This window comes from Plenodomus lingam, assembly GCF_022343315.1.
Source record: "Plenodomus lingam strain CAN1 chromosome Unknown contig_7, whole genome shotgun sequence".
NCBI lineage: Eukaryota > Fungi > Ascomycota > Dothideomycetes > Pleosporales > Leptosphaeriaceae > Plenodomus > Plenodomus lingam.
The window spans coordinates 637,473-654,518 of record NW_027093971.1 but is presented as its reverse complement, the minus strand read 5'-3'; the positions used below and the strand labels follow the sequence as shown (position 1 = coordinate 654,518).

The 17,046-nt window shown below is 49.1% G+C and overlaps 6 protein-coding genes across 6 annotated transcripts; 3 read left to right on the top strand and 3 right to left on the bottom strand.

The window, feature by feature from the left end:
- Window positions 1-577: 577 nt before the first annotated feature.
- IAQ61_010070 (uncharacterized protein) lies at window positions 578-1,904 on the bottom strand (the record flags this gene model as incomplete). Its single annotated transcript, XM_003845126.2, has 3 exons — window positions 578-759; window positions 826-954; window positions 1,007-1,904. The coding sequence occupies 3 exons, from the start codon at window positions 1,902-1,904 to the stop codon at window positions 578-580; spliced, it is 1,209 nt and encodes a 402-aa protein (XP_003845174.2).
- Window positions 1,905-3,548: 1,644 nt separating this feature from the next.
- IAQ61_010069 (uncharacterized protein) lies at window positions 3,549-3,755 on the top strand (the record flags this gene model as incomplete). The annotated part of the gene is made up of 1 exon (XM_066098652.1): window positions 3,549-3,755. The coding sequence occupies one exon, from the start codon at window positions 3,549-3,551 to the stop codon at window positions 3,753-3,755; it is 207 nt and encodes a 68-aa protein (XP_065951479.1).
- A 23-nt stretch (window positions 3,756-3,778) lies between these two features.
- Window positions 3,779-4,980, bottom strand: IAQ61_010068 (uncharacterized protein; the record flags this gene model as incomplete). Its single annotated transcript, XM_003845128.1, has 2 exons — window positions 3,779-4,161; window positions 4,209-4,980. 2 exons carry the CDS (start codon window positions 4,978-4,980, stop codon window positions 3,779-3,781), a joined length of 1,155 nt encoding a protein of 384 aa, XP_003845176.1.
- Window positions 4,981-7,684: 2,704 nt separating this feature from the next.
- On the top strand, window positions 7,685-12,858 carry IAQ61_010067 (uncharacterized protein). Its single transcript, XM_003845129.2, has 2 exons — window positions 7,685-11,854; window positions 11,914-12,858. The coding sequence occupies exons 1-2, from the start codon at window positions 8,028-8,030 to the stop codon at window positions 12,590-12,592; spliced, it is 4,506 nt and encodes a 1,501-aa protein (XP_003845177.1). The 5' UTR covers window positions 7,685-8,027; the 3' UTR covers window positions 12,593-12,858.
- Window positions 12,859-13,233: 375 nt separating this feature from the next.
- Window positions 13,234-14,628, top strand: IAQ61_010066 (uncharacterized protein; the record flags this gene model as incomplete). Its single annotated transcript, XM_003845130.2, has 1 exon — window positions 13,234-14,628. The coding sequence occupies one exon, from the start codon at window positions 13,234-13,236 to the stop codon at window positions 14,626-14,628; it is 1,395 nt and encodes a 464-aa protein (XP_003845178.2).
- Window positions 14,629-16,099: 1,471 nt separating this feature from the next.
- On the bottom strand, window positions 16,100-16,969 carry IAQ61_010065 (uncharacterized protein; the record flags this gene model as incomplete). The annotated part of the gene is made up of 1 exon (XM_066098651.1): window positions 16,100-16,969. The coding sequence occupies one exon, from the start codon at window positions 16,967-16,969 to the stop codon at window positions 16,100-16,102; it is 870 nt and encodes a 289-aa protein (XP_065951478.1).
- Window positions 16,970-17,046: the final 77 nt, after the last annotated feature.

Sequence of the window (17,046 nt, the reverse complement as noted above, 5' to 3'; positions counted from 1 at the left end):
GAGGGAGGAAAAGGGAGCGTGGGATGAGAGATGAGAGATACCTTTTTTTCTTTGGTCATTTGTCTTTTTTGCCTGTTTGCCATTGATGTCTATTTTCTTTTGTCACACAGAGGCGAGGCGAGCAAGGCGATGGGGCGAACGAACGACACCCCTTTGTGCCTTTTTTTTTGGACAAATGAAAATTCAATACCTGTTCGAATTTTTCTCTTATACACGATGTGGGGAGTCGGAGGCGGAGGTAGAGGCGTAGTCAGCGTATTGGAGTGTGTGGGGTGTATACGGTGTTAGAGAGGTGGGATGGGATGGGATGGATGAGATGAAGATGTCACAAGAACAGACAGAACAAAATAGAATAGAACAAGATACAATGACATCACATCAACACACAGATACAGACTATTCCCCTGGCACACGGAGCTAGGTATGTACGGTAAAGTATGTTGGGGGAAGTTTATGTTTACCCTAGCCCATGTATCAAGACCACTCGAAATTATCTCGGCGACATAATCACTAGCCTGAAATTTGACATGGTTGTATATCGTTCAATTGTTCAATCTACTATATCCGCGCCTCATGCCTATCCATCTGTGTCTAGGCTAGCTATACCTTCGCTGAGGTATTTGACTGTGTTCAATCGACCAGAAAAGGCGTCCCAGCTAGGACCCAAAGTCCGATGCAGCGCCATATTCGCTTCACTACTCATTTCCAAACGCCATCGTCTGCAAGAGCGTAGCTCCATTCCAGCTTTTTCAACGCACGCTGTCAGTTCACTTCATATCAGCGAACCTTCTTTTGGATAGAAACTACTTGACATGTTGGACTGACCTGTCATTTGCAAGAGGCAAAATTCCCTGAAGATGTTTTCCGTTAGCTGCTGTGCTTGCTGTATTTCTGGCATGAAATCACGGGGTATGGTTTTTGTGGTGAAGGGGCTGCAGGCTATTCTGGCGGTATCTGCGCGGTTGTTAGGGGTTGGTATGGTGATTGGGACAGTGGGGAGTAAGACCTGTGAAGGAATCTCCTTTGAAGAATCCTAGGATGGAGACATCTTCTGTCGAGTGGGAAAGCGAGGCGATGAGATGGATCGCCGTGGGTAAACGCCACGGTGCTTCCAAAAGCTGTATAATCGCAGTGAATCCTCTGAGAAGAACTGGGGTACATATATCGGTAGTATTCCGATCAATGTTTTCGCGAAGATCAAGCACTGGAAGAACCCACGGTGGTCTATATTCCTTCGGCCACTGCGCAAACTCCCTAAAGCTTGGGTGTAAATAATATAGACCGCGTTGAATCATCGCAGCTGCAGAGATGATTGCACATTTGCCTTTAATCTTGAGTTCGCCTTGAGACAGGTATTCTCCAAAATACAACCGCCCGCCCCACGTTCGCCTTCGTAGGAGCTGCGTCTGGGCTAGCTTGTCGTCGAATGCGCGGTAGGCGTCGATGAGGTCGAGATCCCGGATAAAGACGGCTCTGGGAAAGCGTGTGGTGTCGATTATGCAGAGGTTGATCTCATCGAATTTGGAGGCATCGTTGCGGTTGGCGTGTAAGTGGAATATATACACGAGAGTGAATAGGAGCGAGCTTGTCCAGGATACAAAGTTGTCTTCACCCTTCAGCCACATTAGATGTCTGTGTACCATATCCGCTACTGCTTTGTCGTTTGTGTTTGCAAATATATCCAGTTTGCTGGCCGGAATTTCATGTCTGGCGTTCCAAGACCTGGCCCATGATTCATCGGTTGTCGCAGCTGACTTCGGAGTGAATACCCTGAACAAATACCGGGGAATGTTGTCCAACTTTTTCAAGAAGGAAGATTTTCCTCCACTCGGGTTGTAAAGAAGATACTCGTCCGTCGAGAGATTCAAGGAACTTAATTGATCTGCCACATCCTGAAAGGCCATGTCGTAAGATGTAGATTGCTGTGAGCGATGGTATTGAGGATGGTTTGATTCTGAAAGCTGCTTCATGCGAAGACTGTGACTTTCATTCTTCATCAGCTTGCTAGATGCGGGGTGGTGGTTGCAAACAGAGCTATGCATGCTCCTGAGCTAACTGCGTGCTGGCCGTTTGCGGGAAAGGAGCAACTGCGTTTCGGAGGATCGAGATGGGATTTAATTACCTAGTCACGATATTTTGGAGGAGCCCAATCACAGTCTTAGGCTATTTGAACAGATGCGCGAATAAACTCAACTCGAGACTTTCGTGGCTCCAGGTTCAACAAATTCTTTGCTTCCAACTTGAGGCCGGCACTGCTGTACAGCCACTTGCATAGTCTGCAAAATGAGATATTACTAGAAACGTGAGCCTCGGTGCGCATGTGTGATGGATATCACATTATGGTACAATTCCTTGTGTCAACGTTGAAAGTGTGTTAGTTTTGGAAATTCTGCGTGAATGATGCAGCTTACGATACCAAGCACCAACAACAAAAGTACTGTAGCGTCATGTCCGCATAGGACAGTGTTATGCTAAGCATGCTAGGTAGTAGCAGGCTTTATATAGGTGTTTACAGGCAAGTATAATCTAAGAGTCTAAAGAGGGGCTAGAGCAAAATAGACTTATCGTGCTAATAGTAGGTCACTCTTACTACTCATTATCTAACCAGTTATAAAGCTAGATTAGTTCCCTTTGATCTGGAGAAGGTGCTCAGAACTTTGACAAGCTAACCTACACGCCTCACAATTCCCGAAGACAGCAACCACTACAGTACAAAACCGGTTTACAGTAGCCATATTTATCTAAAGTAGACTAAGAAGTGGTTTAGGTAGAAGAAGTAAACCTAAATAGGGTTTATTATACCATGTATTCTATAAAAGTAAACTACTTTTATTTCTACTTCTATTAAGCTACTAGTATTAGTAATAACTAGTTTCCTACTAACTATTTAAGTATTTTACCCCTCCTTTCTTTAATCTTCTTCACCACCTCTACTACCACCTCTACCACCACCTCTACCACCACCTCTACCACCACCTCTACCACCACCTCTACCACCACCTCTACCACCACCTCTACCACCTCCACTACCTCCACTACCTCCACTACCTCCACCACCTCTACCACCACCTCTATCACCACCTCTACCACCACCTCTATTATCACCACCTCCTATTAGTAAAAATATCATGACTCATTATTATGTTATATGTACGTATAGCATAAAGCTAATCTTCTCTACCCCTTTTAGTCTTAGTTAGGTATTATAGCGTATAATAGATATAAAACCACTTTTTATACTTAATTTAAACCACCTATAATAAAAGTAAACTACCACTTTAGACCTATTTATAGGTATACACGAGGTCAGTTTACACCTATATAGTAAACCCCTAGCGTACCATTCTACAGTAAACAATTTTTTACCGTAGTGAACACAGCTGGGCAGGAGAAAGAAACTTAGCCTATACCAGTCGCACCTACGACGCCAGTGACTGCTAACGGCCTTGCATTGTTATGTCGGATTATCGCGATGGATGCCGAGGGTTAAGTCTACTTGGCAAGCAGCATCTGCACCGGCAACTATCCAATATGAAAGTAATGTTCAAATGCCTTTCATACTAAGCTTTGAGTACCTTGAGAATGTTCGAGCGGAGCTTGCTGCGAAGGAGAAGGCTAAAGCAGAGAAGAAAACACACGGGCTCAAGCGTAAGAAGTCTGGGGTAGACGTTAATACAAACACGAGCACTCTGGCACGTCAGCAGAAGGCAGCAAAAGTGATCGAAGCGAAGGTGGTGCTAATGTCCATGCGATAGATATAGTAATTACATGTGGTAGATCAATGAGACTTGAAATCCTCCAGTCCAGGCCCAATTGCAAGACGAGTGGCTGAGTCAGCAATTGCCATTACTTTTACGCGTAGATCGCAAGAATGCTGAATTTGTTTCTGTCTATGCCCTGAGAAGAACCATACGGGAGATCTAATGCGTTGAATCCTCTTATACACCTCCACCATACTTAATCCGGAGTATGGTGCGACTGGTGCTGGTAACAATTGTTGCAAGTCCATCTCTTTAGTCAAAGCACCATACAGCATTGACCCACACTCAAATGGATACCCGCTTGGGCATTGGTATTGCGGACTGCCGAGTTCCTCGAGGAGGCTCTGCAACTGAGAGAAGATAGTGTCAATAGCCTGCGTCCGTGACTCTTCGATCCTGTCTTCCAAAGTCAGCCCAAAAATCACCACGAATATTTGTCTCACTCACCAACGCAAGCGGTGATCGGGAGGCCAAGTGTTGGGAATTCTCGATCGTTTTCTTTGATTGCTACCCTTGTGGTCTGCAAGAACTCGTTTGGAAGCTTTAACACCCAAGCTATACACATCCAAAGGATGAGATCTCGGCAGAAGTCAGAAGGAACAGGGGAGACCACCCGTGCATGCTCTACCCATCTCTCAGTAAACGGCTCCAGCGCTTCTGCGCAATCGTAGAAGTCGATCAGAACAGCTATCTTGGCAAGCATCTCCAAGGATACTTCGCGTGGTACTTGACTATTGCGGAGATGCAGGACCTGCAGAAAGTAACGCAGCGCTTCGCTGTCCCAATCTGTGGCAGACACATGAAAGAGACCATCGTTCTCGTCGCGAGTCCCTTCTTTCCAGTTGGCGTCAACGAGCACGCGCTCAAATTTAGGTGATACTGCTGTCAAGTGACGTCGAGAGACATAGTACCAAACTTCATCTCCCTCGGTCGAGTTCGATTTGTTTGCTTCATTCGCGATAATAAGATCAGTCTCTTGTTCGGCACCTCCAGGAGTAATCTCGTCGACAGCAGAATATTCGACAACAGGATTGTCGACAGCAGAATATTCGACAGCAGGATTGTCGACAGCAGAATTGTCGACAGCAGATTCGTGAGCCAATGCCATATGATCCCGACCACCCCCCGTGAGGCTCCAAGATGCGAAGGCGGCATCTGGATTTTGCAAAATGATTATTGTATCTGGATCAGCAGTAATCTCGTATTTGGTCTTAGCCATAATTGCAAACCGCGATTTGTTGAAGAGGGAATGTTTGGATATGTTGTCAATTGTTTGACTTCTGCAAATGGTGGCCACACTGTTGTTCGCGAAAACCCCGCATCGTGTCACAGTACCGTCCTATAAGGTGTCACTACGTGTCTTGCATTCATATGACACGCACAATTTGATGCTGTCAACAAAAGCCACTGGTATACTGTATCTACTGGGACATAACAGTCACACCAAGGTAAGGACGAAAAGGGATCAGATTGAGCGGATGGCCTAGGTAGATATAAATTGTACACCATGGCAGAAGTGGCGTGGTGATGCTCTTGTAACTTCAAGTTAGGGTAATAGAGGGGAGTACGTTACTATTAGGAAACTCATGATACTTGTGTATATAGCTTAGGGTAGTTGTAGTACAGCTATACATATACTAAATTACTAAGCATGTATTAGATTAAATTATATATTAGTATCTGAAATATGATTGATATCAGGCCCCAAGCCCCAAGTGACGGGACTAGTGAATTACGTGATGCTGGACGCATATAAATACCTGGAAGGATCGATACCTCCAGTATCGATTCGTTTTCAAATACACTCGACACGTATTGTCCCCTCTACCTAAAGAATCTCTATTATTCCTTGTGCTGTCTTACAATCGACAGATTATATCCTATATATTCTTAGTATTGAAGTTAATAGCCCGTTTGAAGTTTCTATCCCTTGATATTTGTTACATTTGCAAGGCATGTGATATATCAAAATTGTTTAATATCTAATCATCTAATATCTACTTGCTAATATTCTCTAGAGTAAAAGCTAGGTATGCTAGACACGATGTTGAGAGTGACACTATGGCATCACTATTTTAACTCATCCATATTGGCGCGCTATGGTGTGTGTGGGGCTCGTTCACGGAAAGAGCCGAAAGGGTGCGGATCATCTTAGTTGGTTGGAGCTCAGATTCGCAGCGGCGGCTGCCTGTGCGTTTAACTTTGATCTCATCATACTCACTACGGTACAAAACCGGTTTACTGTAGCCATATTTATCTGAAGTAGACCACAAAGTAGAAGAAGTAGAAGAAGTAGAAGGTACTCTACCTTAGTAAACTACTTTTATTTCTGCTTTTATTAATTTACTAGTATTACGTAGTAATACCTAGCTTCCTACTAACTATTCAAGTATTTTTACCCCTCCTTTCTTCAGTCTTCTTCACTACCTCTACCATTACCTCTACCACCTCTATTATCACCGCCTCCTATTAGTAGAAATATCATGACTCATTATTATGTTATATGTGCGTATAGCGTAAAGCTAATCTTCTCTACCCCTTTTAGTCTTAGCTAGGCATTATAGCGTATGATAGAAATAAAACTACTTTTTATACTTAATTTAAACCCCTACTATAAAAGTAAACCACCACTTTAAACCTATTTACAGGTATACACGAGGTTAGTTTACACCTATATGGTAAACCCCTAGCGTACCATTCTACAGTAAACAATTTTTTACCGTAGTGTAAAGATAGTACGATTAGCTTATGGGCGGTTGAGACGCACCCCTCGTACACACAGTCCTAGCTACTGTAGGAAATGGTTGCCTGATGGCGAAGTTGGGAGGGGACGCCAAGGGGAGGGGAGTTGGAAGGACATGCATGCATGTTGCACGGTTGGTTGCACAGGTTTCAGGCGCGCGTCCCGAAGGCGAGAGGATTCTGGGGATGAGGTAAGCAGGGTGGGGGTGTATCGGTAGAAGCGAAGCGAAGTTTGTCGCGACACTGCATGGCGCGCTCGTTTTGCTTCGAACGAGTCAGAAGCAGGAGGGTATTGTATCACACGAACAACGTTGAGGGAGATGAGACTGTTCTTGCACGACAGGAGTTACACAGTATGGCCAAAGCATCGAGTCTGTTTTCATTGCCCAGACAAGAGAGTGATGGTATTGGCATGGACCGTGAAGTGTCAATCAAGGTACCCCTGGGTGGAGTGCTGGGTATGATGGCATCAGAGTCGGGATGAGTCATGTGGTGGCTTGTTGGCTGGGGCGCGCTGTCTGCGTTGATTCCGACGGCATGGAGACTTCGAGAAGGCAAGGGTTGGAGGGAAGAAGGGGTAATCCATTGTAGTATTCGTCGTCTGGTTCTAGAGTACCGAATACGAGTTGCTGTCGAAGGAATGAGCCTGCCATGTGGTTGCTGCCGCCCGCCATCCTGTCTCTCTGGAAGTGGGCAGAGTTATTCGGGCGTAGGTATTGCTGAGCTGAGCTGAGCTGAGCTGGGCTGGGCTGGGCTACCTGCATGAAAAGACAAAGAGTACACACACGATGAGCACAGGAAATGGCATATGCAGCAGCGAAGTACCAGTCTTTACAGGAGATACGGTAGATACTGTATAGTCAGTCAGGCAAATGCCGAGGCGCGCCCGCGAGTCATCGTATCGTAATACACAATACGCATCTAGTCGAACAAGACATGATCTCGCGCATCATGAGTCAATTTCGCGACCTTTGTGTTTGAAAAAAAAAACTCCCTCAAGTTGGATGTTGGCACATTAAGCGCACAGTTGGTCCGGTGCTTTCGTCCGTCAACAAGGCAGGCTGGAGATTGCAGCAGAGACTTTTTGTGATTGTTCTCGCTCTTGCAGGTTTCGAGCAGGCGAGGGAGCGGTCAGCCGGCCTTGGCAGACCCGATTTTGGTAACCGAAACTCGAGGGCCCACCAAACCTTATCTCCGAACCCTCTTTTTTTTGTCCCGTCATCCCTGATCGGTATTCCTCTTATTGTCTCCAGTTTATTTGGCCGTTGTAACGCCCTCTCACACGCGCCGCCCTTCTAGAGCCTTTGGTGCCTGTTTTTTACGTTGTGGTGCTTGTCTTCAGCTTTTCAAGTCTACAGTCTTGGCTCTGCTACTTTTGTCAACACGACCGCGGCCGAAGATTCCTTTATATTCGCTTCTTTTCTGCACCAGCACCAACCTGCAGGAAGCTCACCCGTTTCTTTCTGCACTTGGGTTGGTAGCTGGCAACGACGACAGACACGTTAGGGCATTGCTGCACTAACAATGGACGACCAAAAAGTGCCACACACGGACGTGCCCCTGAGCCAAGCGCATCAGTACACGCCAGGAACCACCTTCGAGCCGATTCACAGCCCGGCGCATGAACAAAATGCAAGTCTCAGGACGGCCTCTGTTCACCACGACGACGATAGCACGGTGCGAAATTCGGAAAAATACAGCCAGGACGACCACAGCCATGGCGGGGTCGGGGGTGTCAATGTGCAAAGAGCCGAGGCTGAATTTGCCGAGCTCTCCAAAGAACTGTCACGCACCAGTAATATGTCGCGTCGCATGAGCCGCGTCCAGAGCCGGAAGAGTCAAAAGGGCCGAGCCATTGCCGACGTCGAAAAGGGTAGCGCTGGTAGCTCGACTGAGTCTGATGAGCCCTTTGATCTCGAGGCAGTGCTGCGTGGAGACCGAGAAGAGGAGGAAGCTGCAGGCATCAAATCCAAGCGCATCGGTGTCGTATGGGACGGCCTTTCTGTGAGCGGTATTGGCGGCGTGAAGAACTACGTCAAGACCTTCCCCGATGCCTTTGTCTCGTTCTTCAACGTCTTCGAGACGGCTGCGAATCTGCTGGGAATGGGCAAAAAGGGCAAGGAATTCGACATCTTGAAGGATTTCCATGGAGTCGCAAAGCCTGGCGAAATGGTCCTTGTTCTTGGACGCCCCGGAAGTGGCTGTACGACTTTCCTAAAAGTCATCTCCAACCAGAGATATGGATACACAAAGGTCGATGGAAAGGTGCTCTACGGCCCATTCGAGTCCGACTTCTTCGAGAAGAGGTATAGAGGAGAGGCCGTCTACTGCGAGGAAGATGAGAATCACCACCCCACTCTTACCGTCGGCCAAACGCTTGATTTTGCACTCGAGACCAAGGTCCCTGGTAAGCGGCCGGCCGGCCTCTCGAGACAGGAATTCAAGGCCAAGGTCATCGATCTCATGCTTAAGATGTTCAACATCGAGCACACAAGAAACACAATCGTTGGTAACCCCTTTGTGCGAGGTGTTAGTGGTGGAGAGCGAAAGCGAGTCTCGATTGCAGAGACTATGATTACCGGGGCCTCCTTGATGTCTTGGGATAACTCGACGCGTGGGTTGGATGCCTCCACCGCCGTCGACTACGCCCGTTCCCTCAGAGTCCTTACCAACATCTACAAGACGACGACTTTTGTGTCGCTTTACCAGGCCTCTGAAAAAATCTACAAGGTCTTTGACAAGGTCCTAGTCATCGACAGCGGACGCCAAGTCTACTATGGTCCGGCAGACGAGGCGCGCCAGTACTTTGAGGGTCTAGGTTTCCGTGAGAAACCCCGTCAGACCACCCCTGATTACCTCACTGGATGTACTGATCCGTTCGAACGCGAGTTCAAGCCTGGCATGACCGAGAAAGAAGTTCCATCTACCCCTGAAGCGCTCGCAGAGGCCTTCAACAAGTCGCCCAATGCTGCCAGACTGGCTGAAGAAATGGCAGCTTACCACGCTCAGATGGACCAAGAGAAGCACGTCTATGACGACTTCCAGCAAGCCGTCAAGGAAAGCAAGCGCCACGCACCCCAGAAGTCTGTCTACGCTATTCCATTCTACCTCCAGGTTTGGGCTCTGGCGAAGCGTCAATTTCTGCTCAAGTGGCAGGACAAGTTTGCCCTAGTCGTTTCCTGGATTACGTCTCTATCCATCGCCATCATCACCGGTACCGTTTGGCTCGATCTTCCCGATACTTCTGCCGGAGCCTTTACTCGTGGAGGTGTACTGTTCATCGCACTCTTGTTCAACGCTTTCCAGGCTTTCTCCGAATTGGCATCTACCATGTTGGGTCGACCGATCATCAACAAACATCGCGCTTTCACATTCCATCGTCCGTCCGCTCTCTGGATCGCCCAAATAGGTGTCGATCTTCTGTTTGCTGCCGCTCAGATTCTGGTATTTTCCATCATCGTCTACTTCATGACCAACCTCGTGCGAGACGCTGGCGCCTTCTTTACCTTCTTCCTCGTCATCACGACGGGATATCTGGCCATGACTCTTTTCTTCCGAACCGTTGGATGTCTTTGTCCTGATTTCGATGTTGCGATTCGATTGGCGGCCACCATCATCACACTTTTCGTCCTGACATCCGGTTATCTCATCCAGTGGCAAAATGAACAAGTGTGGCTACGATGGATCTTCTACATCAACGCTCTGGGTCTCGGATTCTCGGCTCTGATGATGAATGAGTTCAAGCGTGTGGATCTCACCTGCGAAGGTGCCTCGGTCATTCCTTCCGGCCCTGGCTATAACGACATCAATTCTCAGGTCTGCACCCTTCCGGGCAGTAAGGCTGGATCGACCATTGTGTCTGGAAACGACTACATCAAGACCTCGTTCTCGTGGGACCCTCAGGACCTGTGGATGCATTTCGGCATCATGATTGCCTTGATTGTTGCCTTTCTACTTGCCAATGCGTTCCTTGGAGAGTTTGTCAAGTGGGGTGCGGGTGGACGTACGGTTACCTTCTTCGTCAAGGAGGACAAGGAGCTCAAAGAACTCAATGCTAAGCTACGTGAGAAGCGTGAACGACGGAATCGCAAGGAGGAAGGTGTCGAGGACAGTTCTGATTTGAACATCGAGTCCAAGGCTGTTCTTACCTGGGAAGACTTAACGTATGACGTGCCAGTCCCTTCTGGCGAGCTTCGTCTCTTGAACAACATTTACGGATACGTGAAACCAGGTCAGCTTACTGCTCTCATGGGGGCCTCGGGCGCCGGAAAGACTACCCTGCTCGATGTTCTGGCGAATCGCAAAAACATTGGTGTGATTGGCGGTGACAGGCTCGTTGATGGAAAGGTGCCTGGTATTGCCTTTCAGCGAGGAACTGCGTACGCTGAGCAGCTCGATGTCCACGAACCCGCTACGACCGTTCGAGAGGCACTTCGCTTCTCCGCCGACCTCAGACAGCCATACGAGACCCCTCAGGCCGAGAAATATGCTTACGTCGAAGAGGTGATTGCACTGCTTGAAATGGAAGACATCGCCGATGCTATCATTGGTGACCCAGAGAGTGGTCTCGCTGTTGAGCAGCGCAAGCGTGTCACCATTGGTGTGGAGCTTGCGGCAAAGCCTGAACTTTTGCTTTTCTTGGACGAGCCTACTTCTGGTCTTGATTCGCAGAGCGCATTTAACATTGTCCGTTTCCTCCGCAAACTGTCCGCCGCAGGTCAAGCTATCCTCTGCACGATCCATCAGCCCAACTCGGCCCTCTTTGAAAACTTTGATCGTCTCCTGCTCTTGCAACGCGGCGGTCAGTGTGTCTACTTTGGCGATATCGGGAAAGACGCCCATGTTCTGCTCGACTACTTCCGCCGCCATGGGGCGGATTGTCCACCAGACGCTAACCCGGCTGAGTGGATGTTGGATGCCATAGGCGCTGGGTCCGCTCCCCGTCTGGGCGACCGCGATTGGAGTGACGTCTGGAGGGACTCGGAAGAGTTTGCGGAGGTTAAACGGCACATCACCGAGATGAAGACGCAACGCGCTGCTGAAGTGGGCAACGCGGAAGCAGTCGACCAGAAAGAATACGCCACTCCCATGTCGTATCAGATCAAACAGGTGGTCAAGCGACAGAACCTGTCCTTTTGGAGAACCCCCAACTATGGCTTTACTCGCCTCTTCAACCACGTCATCATCGCCCTACTCACTGGTCTCATGTACCTGCAACTTGACGACTCCCGCTCATCTCTGCAATACCGTGTCTTCATCATCTTCCAGGTCACCGTTCTTCCCGCACTGATTCTGGCACAAGTTGAGCCCAAGTACGCTGTTCAGCGAATGATTAGTTTCAGGGAGCAAATGTACGTATCTTGCTTCTTTCGCGCCTACTCTTTATGATTCATCCTAATCCCATTTGCAGGTCCAAGGCATACAAGACTTTCCCCTTTGCCCTCTCCATGGTCCTTGCCGAGATGCCTTACAGTGTGATTTGCGCCGTTTGCTTTTTCCTCCCGCTGTACTACATTCCCGGCCTCAATCCCGACTCCTCGCGCGCCGGCTACCAATTCCTCATTGTCCTCATCACCGAAATCTTCTCCGTCACACTCGGTCAAGCCATCGCCGCCCTGACCCCCTCCCCATTCATCGCCTCCTACGTCAATCCCTTTATCATCATCATATTCGCCCTCTTCTGCGGCGTCACCATCCCCAAGCCCCAGATTCCCAAGTTCTGGCGCGTTTGGCTGTACGAACTCAACCCCTTCACCCGTCTCATCGGTGGCATGGTCGTTACGGAACTTCACAACGTGCCCGTGCGCTGCACCGCTGGTGAATTCAACCAGTTCCGGGCCCCTCAGGGTCAAGACTGCGGTTCCTACATGAGCGACTTTTTTGCGAGTGGTGCGCCGGGATATCTCCTCGACAACGCGACCGATGCATGCAGCTACTGCGCCTTCAAAGTCGGCGACGAATTCTACACACCGCTGGGTTATGACTTTGTAAACCGATGGCGCGACTTGGGTATCTTTGCCGCTTTTATTGCAAGTAATTTGGCAATTCTGTTCTTGGCGGCGAAGTATTTGAACTTCAACCGTCGCTGATTCGATGTGTTATTATCACACATGTTTTTCTAGATATGATTGCGAGAACAGTTATGTATAATTATGTCTGCGCTGCATTGTAGACTGCGCAATCTCATTGGGCGGCGTTTTTCCTACGCGGCCTGCAGCTTGAAGCTGTATGGATTAAATGTCGTGGGTTATAAGTAATAGTACGTTCGGCCGACTTAGAGAATTGTTTAATATCACGCCATCAAGAGTAATGCTTTCATTACTTTGTCCAATTCATATCCTTGCGTTCTTCATAGCCCGTTTGCTCCTGCTCTCTTCTAGATCCGTACCACAATTCGTTTGTCGATTGTTGGCGCCCCGTTGGTGAATAGCATATGTACACGCACCCTCTCAATGTGAAGGAGATCTTGCACATCAACCCTGACTTTTTTCCTCGTCTTCACGCATACCTACGCCAGCTGCAAGAGATTCAATCCATTCATTCATTCATACATGCATACATACATACATACACCTCGCCTACAGCCCCATCGCACTTTCTAACTCCCTTCCCTCCCTCCTTTATATCCAACCCCACGTCCTCTACGTCTTCACTCAACATACACGATTGCCCTTGTCCTCGCATAGGCAACGCCTTTTGATTCTGCGCTTTGCAGCAACAACAGGGTCAGATGGCGCCTGCAGCGCCATCACCACCGTCTATGCTTGTTATAGTGGCAGACACATCTTCGACGCTAACAATGGGCAAACGGTGTGCGAAGGACACCACGGCTCATGCCAAAATAGGCAATGGAGGCACTGCGGTTGCGCAAGCCCATGACTGTTTGTTTTTTGCACGGAGGAAGTTTGACGCACCGTTTATTCATGGTGTTGTGCCTGGTCATGCTTGTTTGGTTTCCTCTTCCTCGTCGCTTGAGAAGCTTGATCACGTTCACTGTCATGATCGGTATTATACTAATTCTCCGCTCCAAACTTCTATTCTCTCACATACTGCTGCATCACACACGCACACTATGCCCGCCATGTCCGCCATGGTCACACTTCAACACACCACGGATTACAACATCGCTTACCTGCCCCCGGGCTTCAAGGTGCTCCTGCTCATCAGCCTAGCGACCGTGGCGCTGGCTTCGTGTTGGGCTGTGTTGGTGCTGCTTGTGAATTTTCCGCCAGGCGGGTGGGGAATTTGGCGATGGAGAGGGTGGGGTAGGAAGAGGGAGCGTAGGCCGGTTGATAAGCCAAGTCGGTATGGGAGGGTGGGTGTGGTGGGGAGGAGGGGGGATGGGTGTGAGGGGGGTTTGGAGATGAGACGGCGGTCTCGTTGGGATGATGGAGGTCTGGCTGCTTCTTCTCCTTCGGTGTCGTCCTCCTCCTCCGAGAAGAATCGCAGTTCCAGGCGTATTCCTACAAACGACAAGCAGCAGCGCAACCCACCCTCGTCAAAGGCACCGCCATCATCATCGTATTCCCAACCGTCCCTCATGACCCGCCGCTCCAACACCATGGCTCCCCGATCCCCCCCTCGCTCCACATCAACAATATCCAGTCCTCCAAACCCCTTCCTCAAACCGCCCGTATCTGGTTCCCTTGCAACGCACACATACAACCCCGAACCCCTCGTCCCACGCACAAGCCGGGAATGGCTCGCTGAACGCGCCGCTTTCTTCTCCTGTTATTCGTCATCCACCTCACATGTCTCTTGCGGTACACCCTACGCCCCCGCCACATCTTCAGGTGTATTCTCAACTTCGCCGTCGAGTTCAACACACACTTTACCCCTGAACGCACTCGAAGCCCTGGAGTCGGGCACCGCGCCGCTGCTCACACGCACGCCGTCGTATAGTAGTACCAGGTCTGCGGCGTCTGGGGATGGGGTGGGCGATAAGGGTGTGCTGGAGCGGAGCTTGAGTTGGGTGGATGAGGGGTTGGGGATGTTGGATGGGGTTGTTGAGAGGGTGGCGGGGGGGCTGGCAAGGTGGGCGGTTGAGGGGGATGGGGGAGTGGAGTTGGGGTTGCCGGTCGCGAGGGAGAGGAGGAGGGAGAGGGAGAGGGATGTTGTTGGGTGAGAATTCGGGGTAGGCGGTGATTGGGGTGGTGGGTTGAGGTGGATTTTCCTTGGACGTGAGTGCTCAACTAAAAGACCTCTCACAGTAGTCCCTACACATGAATAAATTTCACAGACAGGAAAAATGCGTGTACTAGCGACTACCCCAAAAGTAACGGTGTTTTCATTAGAATGAAGTCAGGTCTAACAATCTATTCTTGCTTACCATCTGCTTGCTCCTCTAAAGGCTACACAGACTTCTGGCCACGGATTATAAACCTTCCACCCGAAGAAAACCCTTCCATCTGCCAACACTACGGTACAAAACCGGTTTACAGTAGCCATATTTATCTAAAGTAGACTAAGAAGTGGTTTAGGTAGAAGAAGTAAACCTAAATAGGGTTTATTATACCATGTATTCCACAAAAGTAAACTACTTTTATTTCTACTTCTATTAATCTACTAGTATTACGTAGTAATACCTAGTTTCCTACTATTTAAGTATTTTACCCCTCCTTTCTTTAATCTTCTTTACCACCTCTATCACCACCTCTATCACCACCTCTATCACCACCACCACCTCCACCACCTCTATCACCACCACCACCTCCACCACCTCTATCACCACCACCACCTCCACCACCTCTACTACCTCCACCACCTCTACTACCTCCACCACCTCTACTACCTCTATCACCACCACCACCTCTACTACCTCTATCACCACCACCACCTCCACTACCACCACCTCTACTACCTCTATCACCACCACCACCACCACCTCCACCACCTCTATTATCACCACCTCCACCACCTCTACTACCTCTACCACCTCTATCACTACCTCTATCACCACCTCCACCACCACCTCTATCACTACCACCACCTCTATCACTACCACCACCTCTATCACTACCACCACCTCTATCACTACCACCACCTCTATCACTACCACCACCTCTATCACTACCACCACCTCTATCACTACCACCACCTCTATCACTACCACCACCTCCACCACCTCTATTATCACCACCTCCACCACCTCTATCACTACCACCACCTCTACCACTACCTCTACCACCACCTCTATCACCACCACCTCTATTATCCCCACCTCCTATTAGTAAAAATATCATAACTCATTATTATGTCATATGTGCGTATAGCGTGAAGCTAATCTTTTCTACCCCTTTTAGTCTTAGTTAGGTATTATAGCGTATAATAGAAATAAAACTACTTTTTATACTTAATTTAAACCCCTACTATAAAAGTAAACCACCACTTTAAACCTATTTATAGGTATACACGAGGTTAGTTTACACCTATATAGTAAACCCCTAGCGTACCATTCTACAGTAAACAATTTTTTACCGTAGTGCAAACCGCCCAATAATTACCTCATCTCTAGATTGCCTTCGCCCTGAGAAGTAGAATATATACACCCTCAAAACTCATCAGGCTGACTACACTCCCCCACCCTCCATCACACCTTACTGCCCAGCAACCTTCTTCAACGGCTTCGTGTTCGGGAAAAAGCTCTTCGGGATCGCGGGAATAGGAATCATCTTATCAATCCCAAACGACACCATCACATCGTCCGGCATGCGTGGTGCTTCATACCCAGCTGGCGCCGATGTCAGGTTAGCTGTTATCACGGGATAAGCCGCAGGAGTCCCCTTTTTCAAGCAAAAGCCCTCGCCCCATGCACTGCGGCACCGATTCGTAATCATCGACCCTGCATCCGTCCACATGGAAAAATCAGTAATCTTGATATCGTAGCACGGCTTCTTATCTGCGCAGACGATTACCACGGGGCCGCGCTGTGAACCGTCAGCGGCGGTGCCCTTCCAGTTTTTGAACACGAGGTTGGAGAGCTGGACGCCGTCGCCGGGGAGGGTTTGCATCGAGGACCAGGCTTGGTCGATTTTGAGCGAGTAGGCGTTGCCGTGGCCGATGAAGTTTTCAAAGACGGCCGAGTGGAGGGTGCCGCTGCCGCCGTTGGATTTGATCATCATCATATTGTTGGATTTCCAGCTGTAGATGTTGCGGTAGGTGACGGTGGAGATGTCGGTGTGGGCGGAGAGGGAGCCGATTGCGCAGCCGCCGCTCCAGTTGCAGTAGATGTTCTCAATGAGGATGTTCTTCGAGGGTGATTTGACGGTTACACATTCGTCTTTGTTGGTGACCATGATGTCGTGAACCCAGACGTTGTCACCTATCACGCTCATGCCATCTAAGCCGCCCCAGTCTCCACCTCGGATGGCCATGTTGTACGCCTCACCGTTGGACACGCCGTACATGACGAAATGGAACATTGGGGCATCAACGAGGACGAAGTCGTGTACGGAGAAGTCTGACATTTTCTCGAAACGAAGGAGACGAGCACCCTTTCGATTTCCCTTCTTGTGTTCTTCGAATCCATAACCTTGCCTCGCAG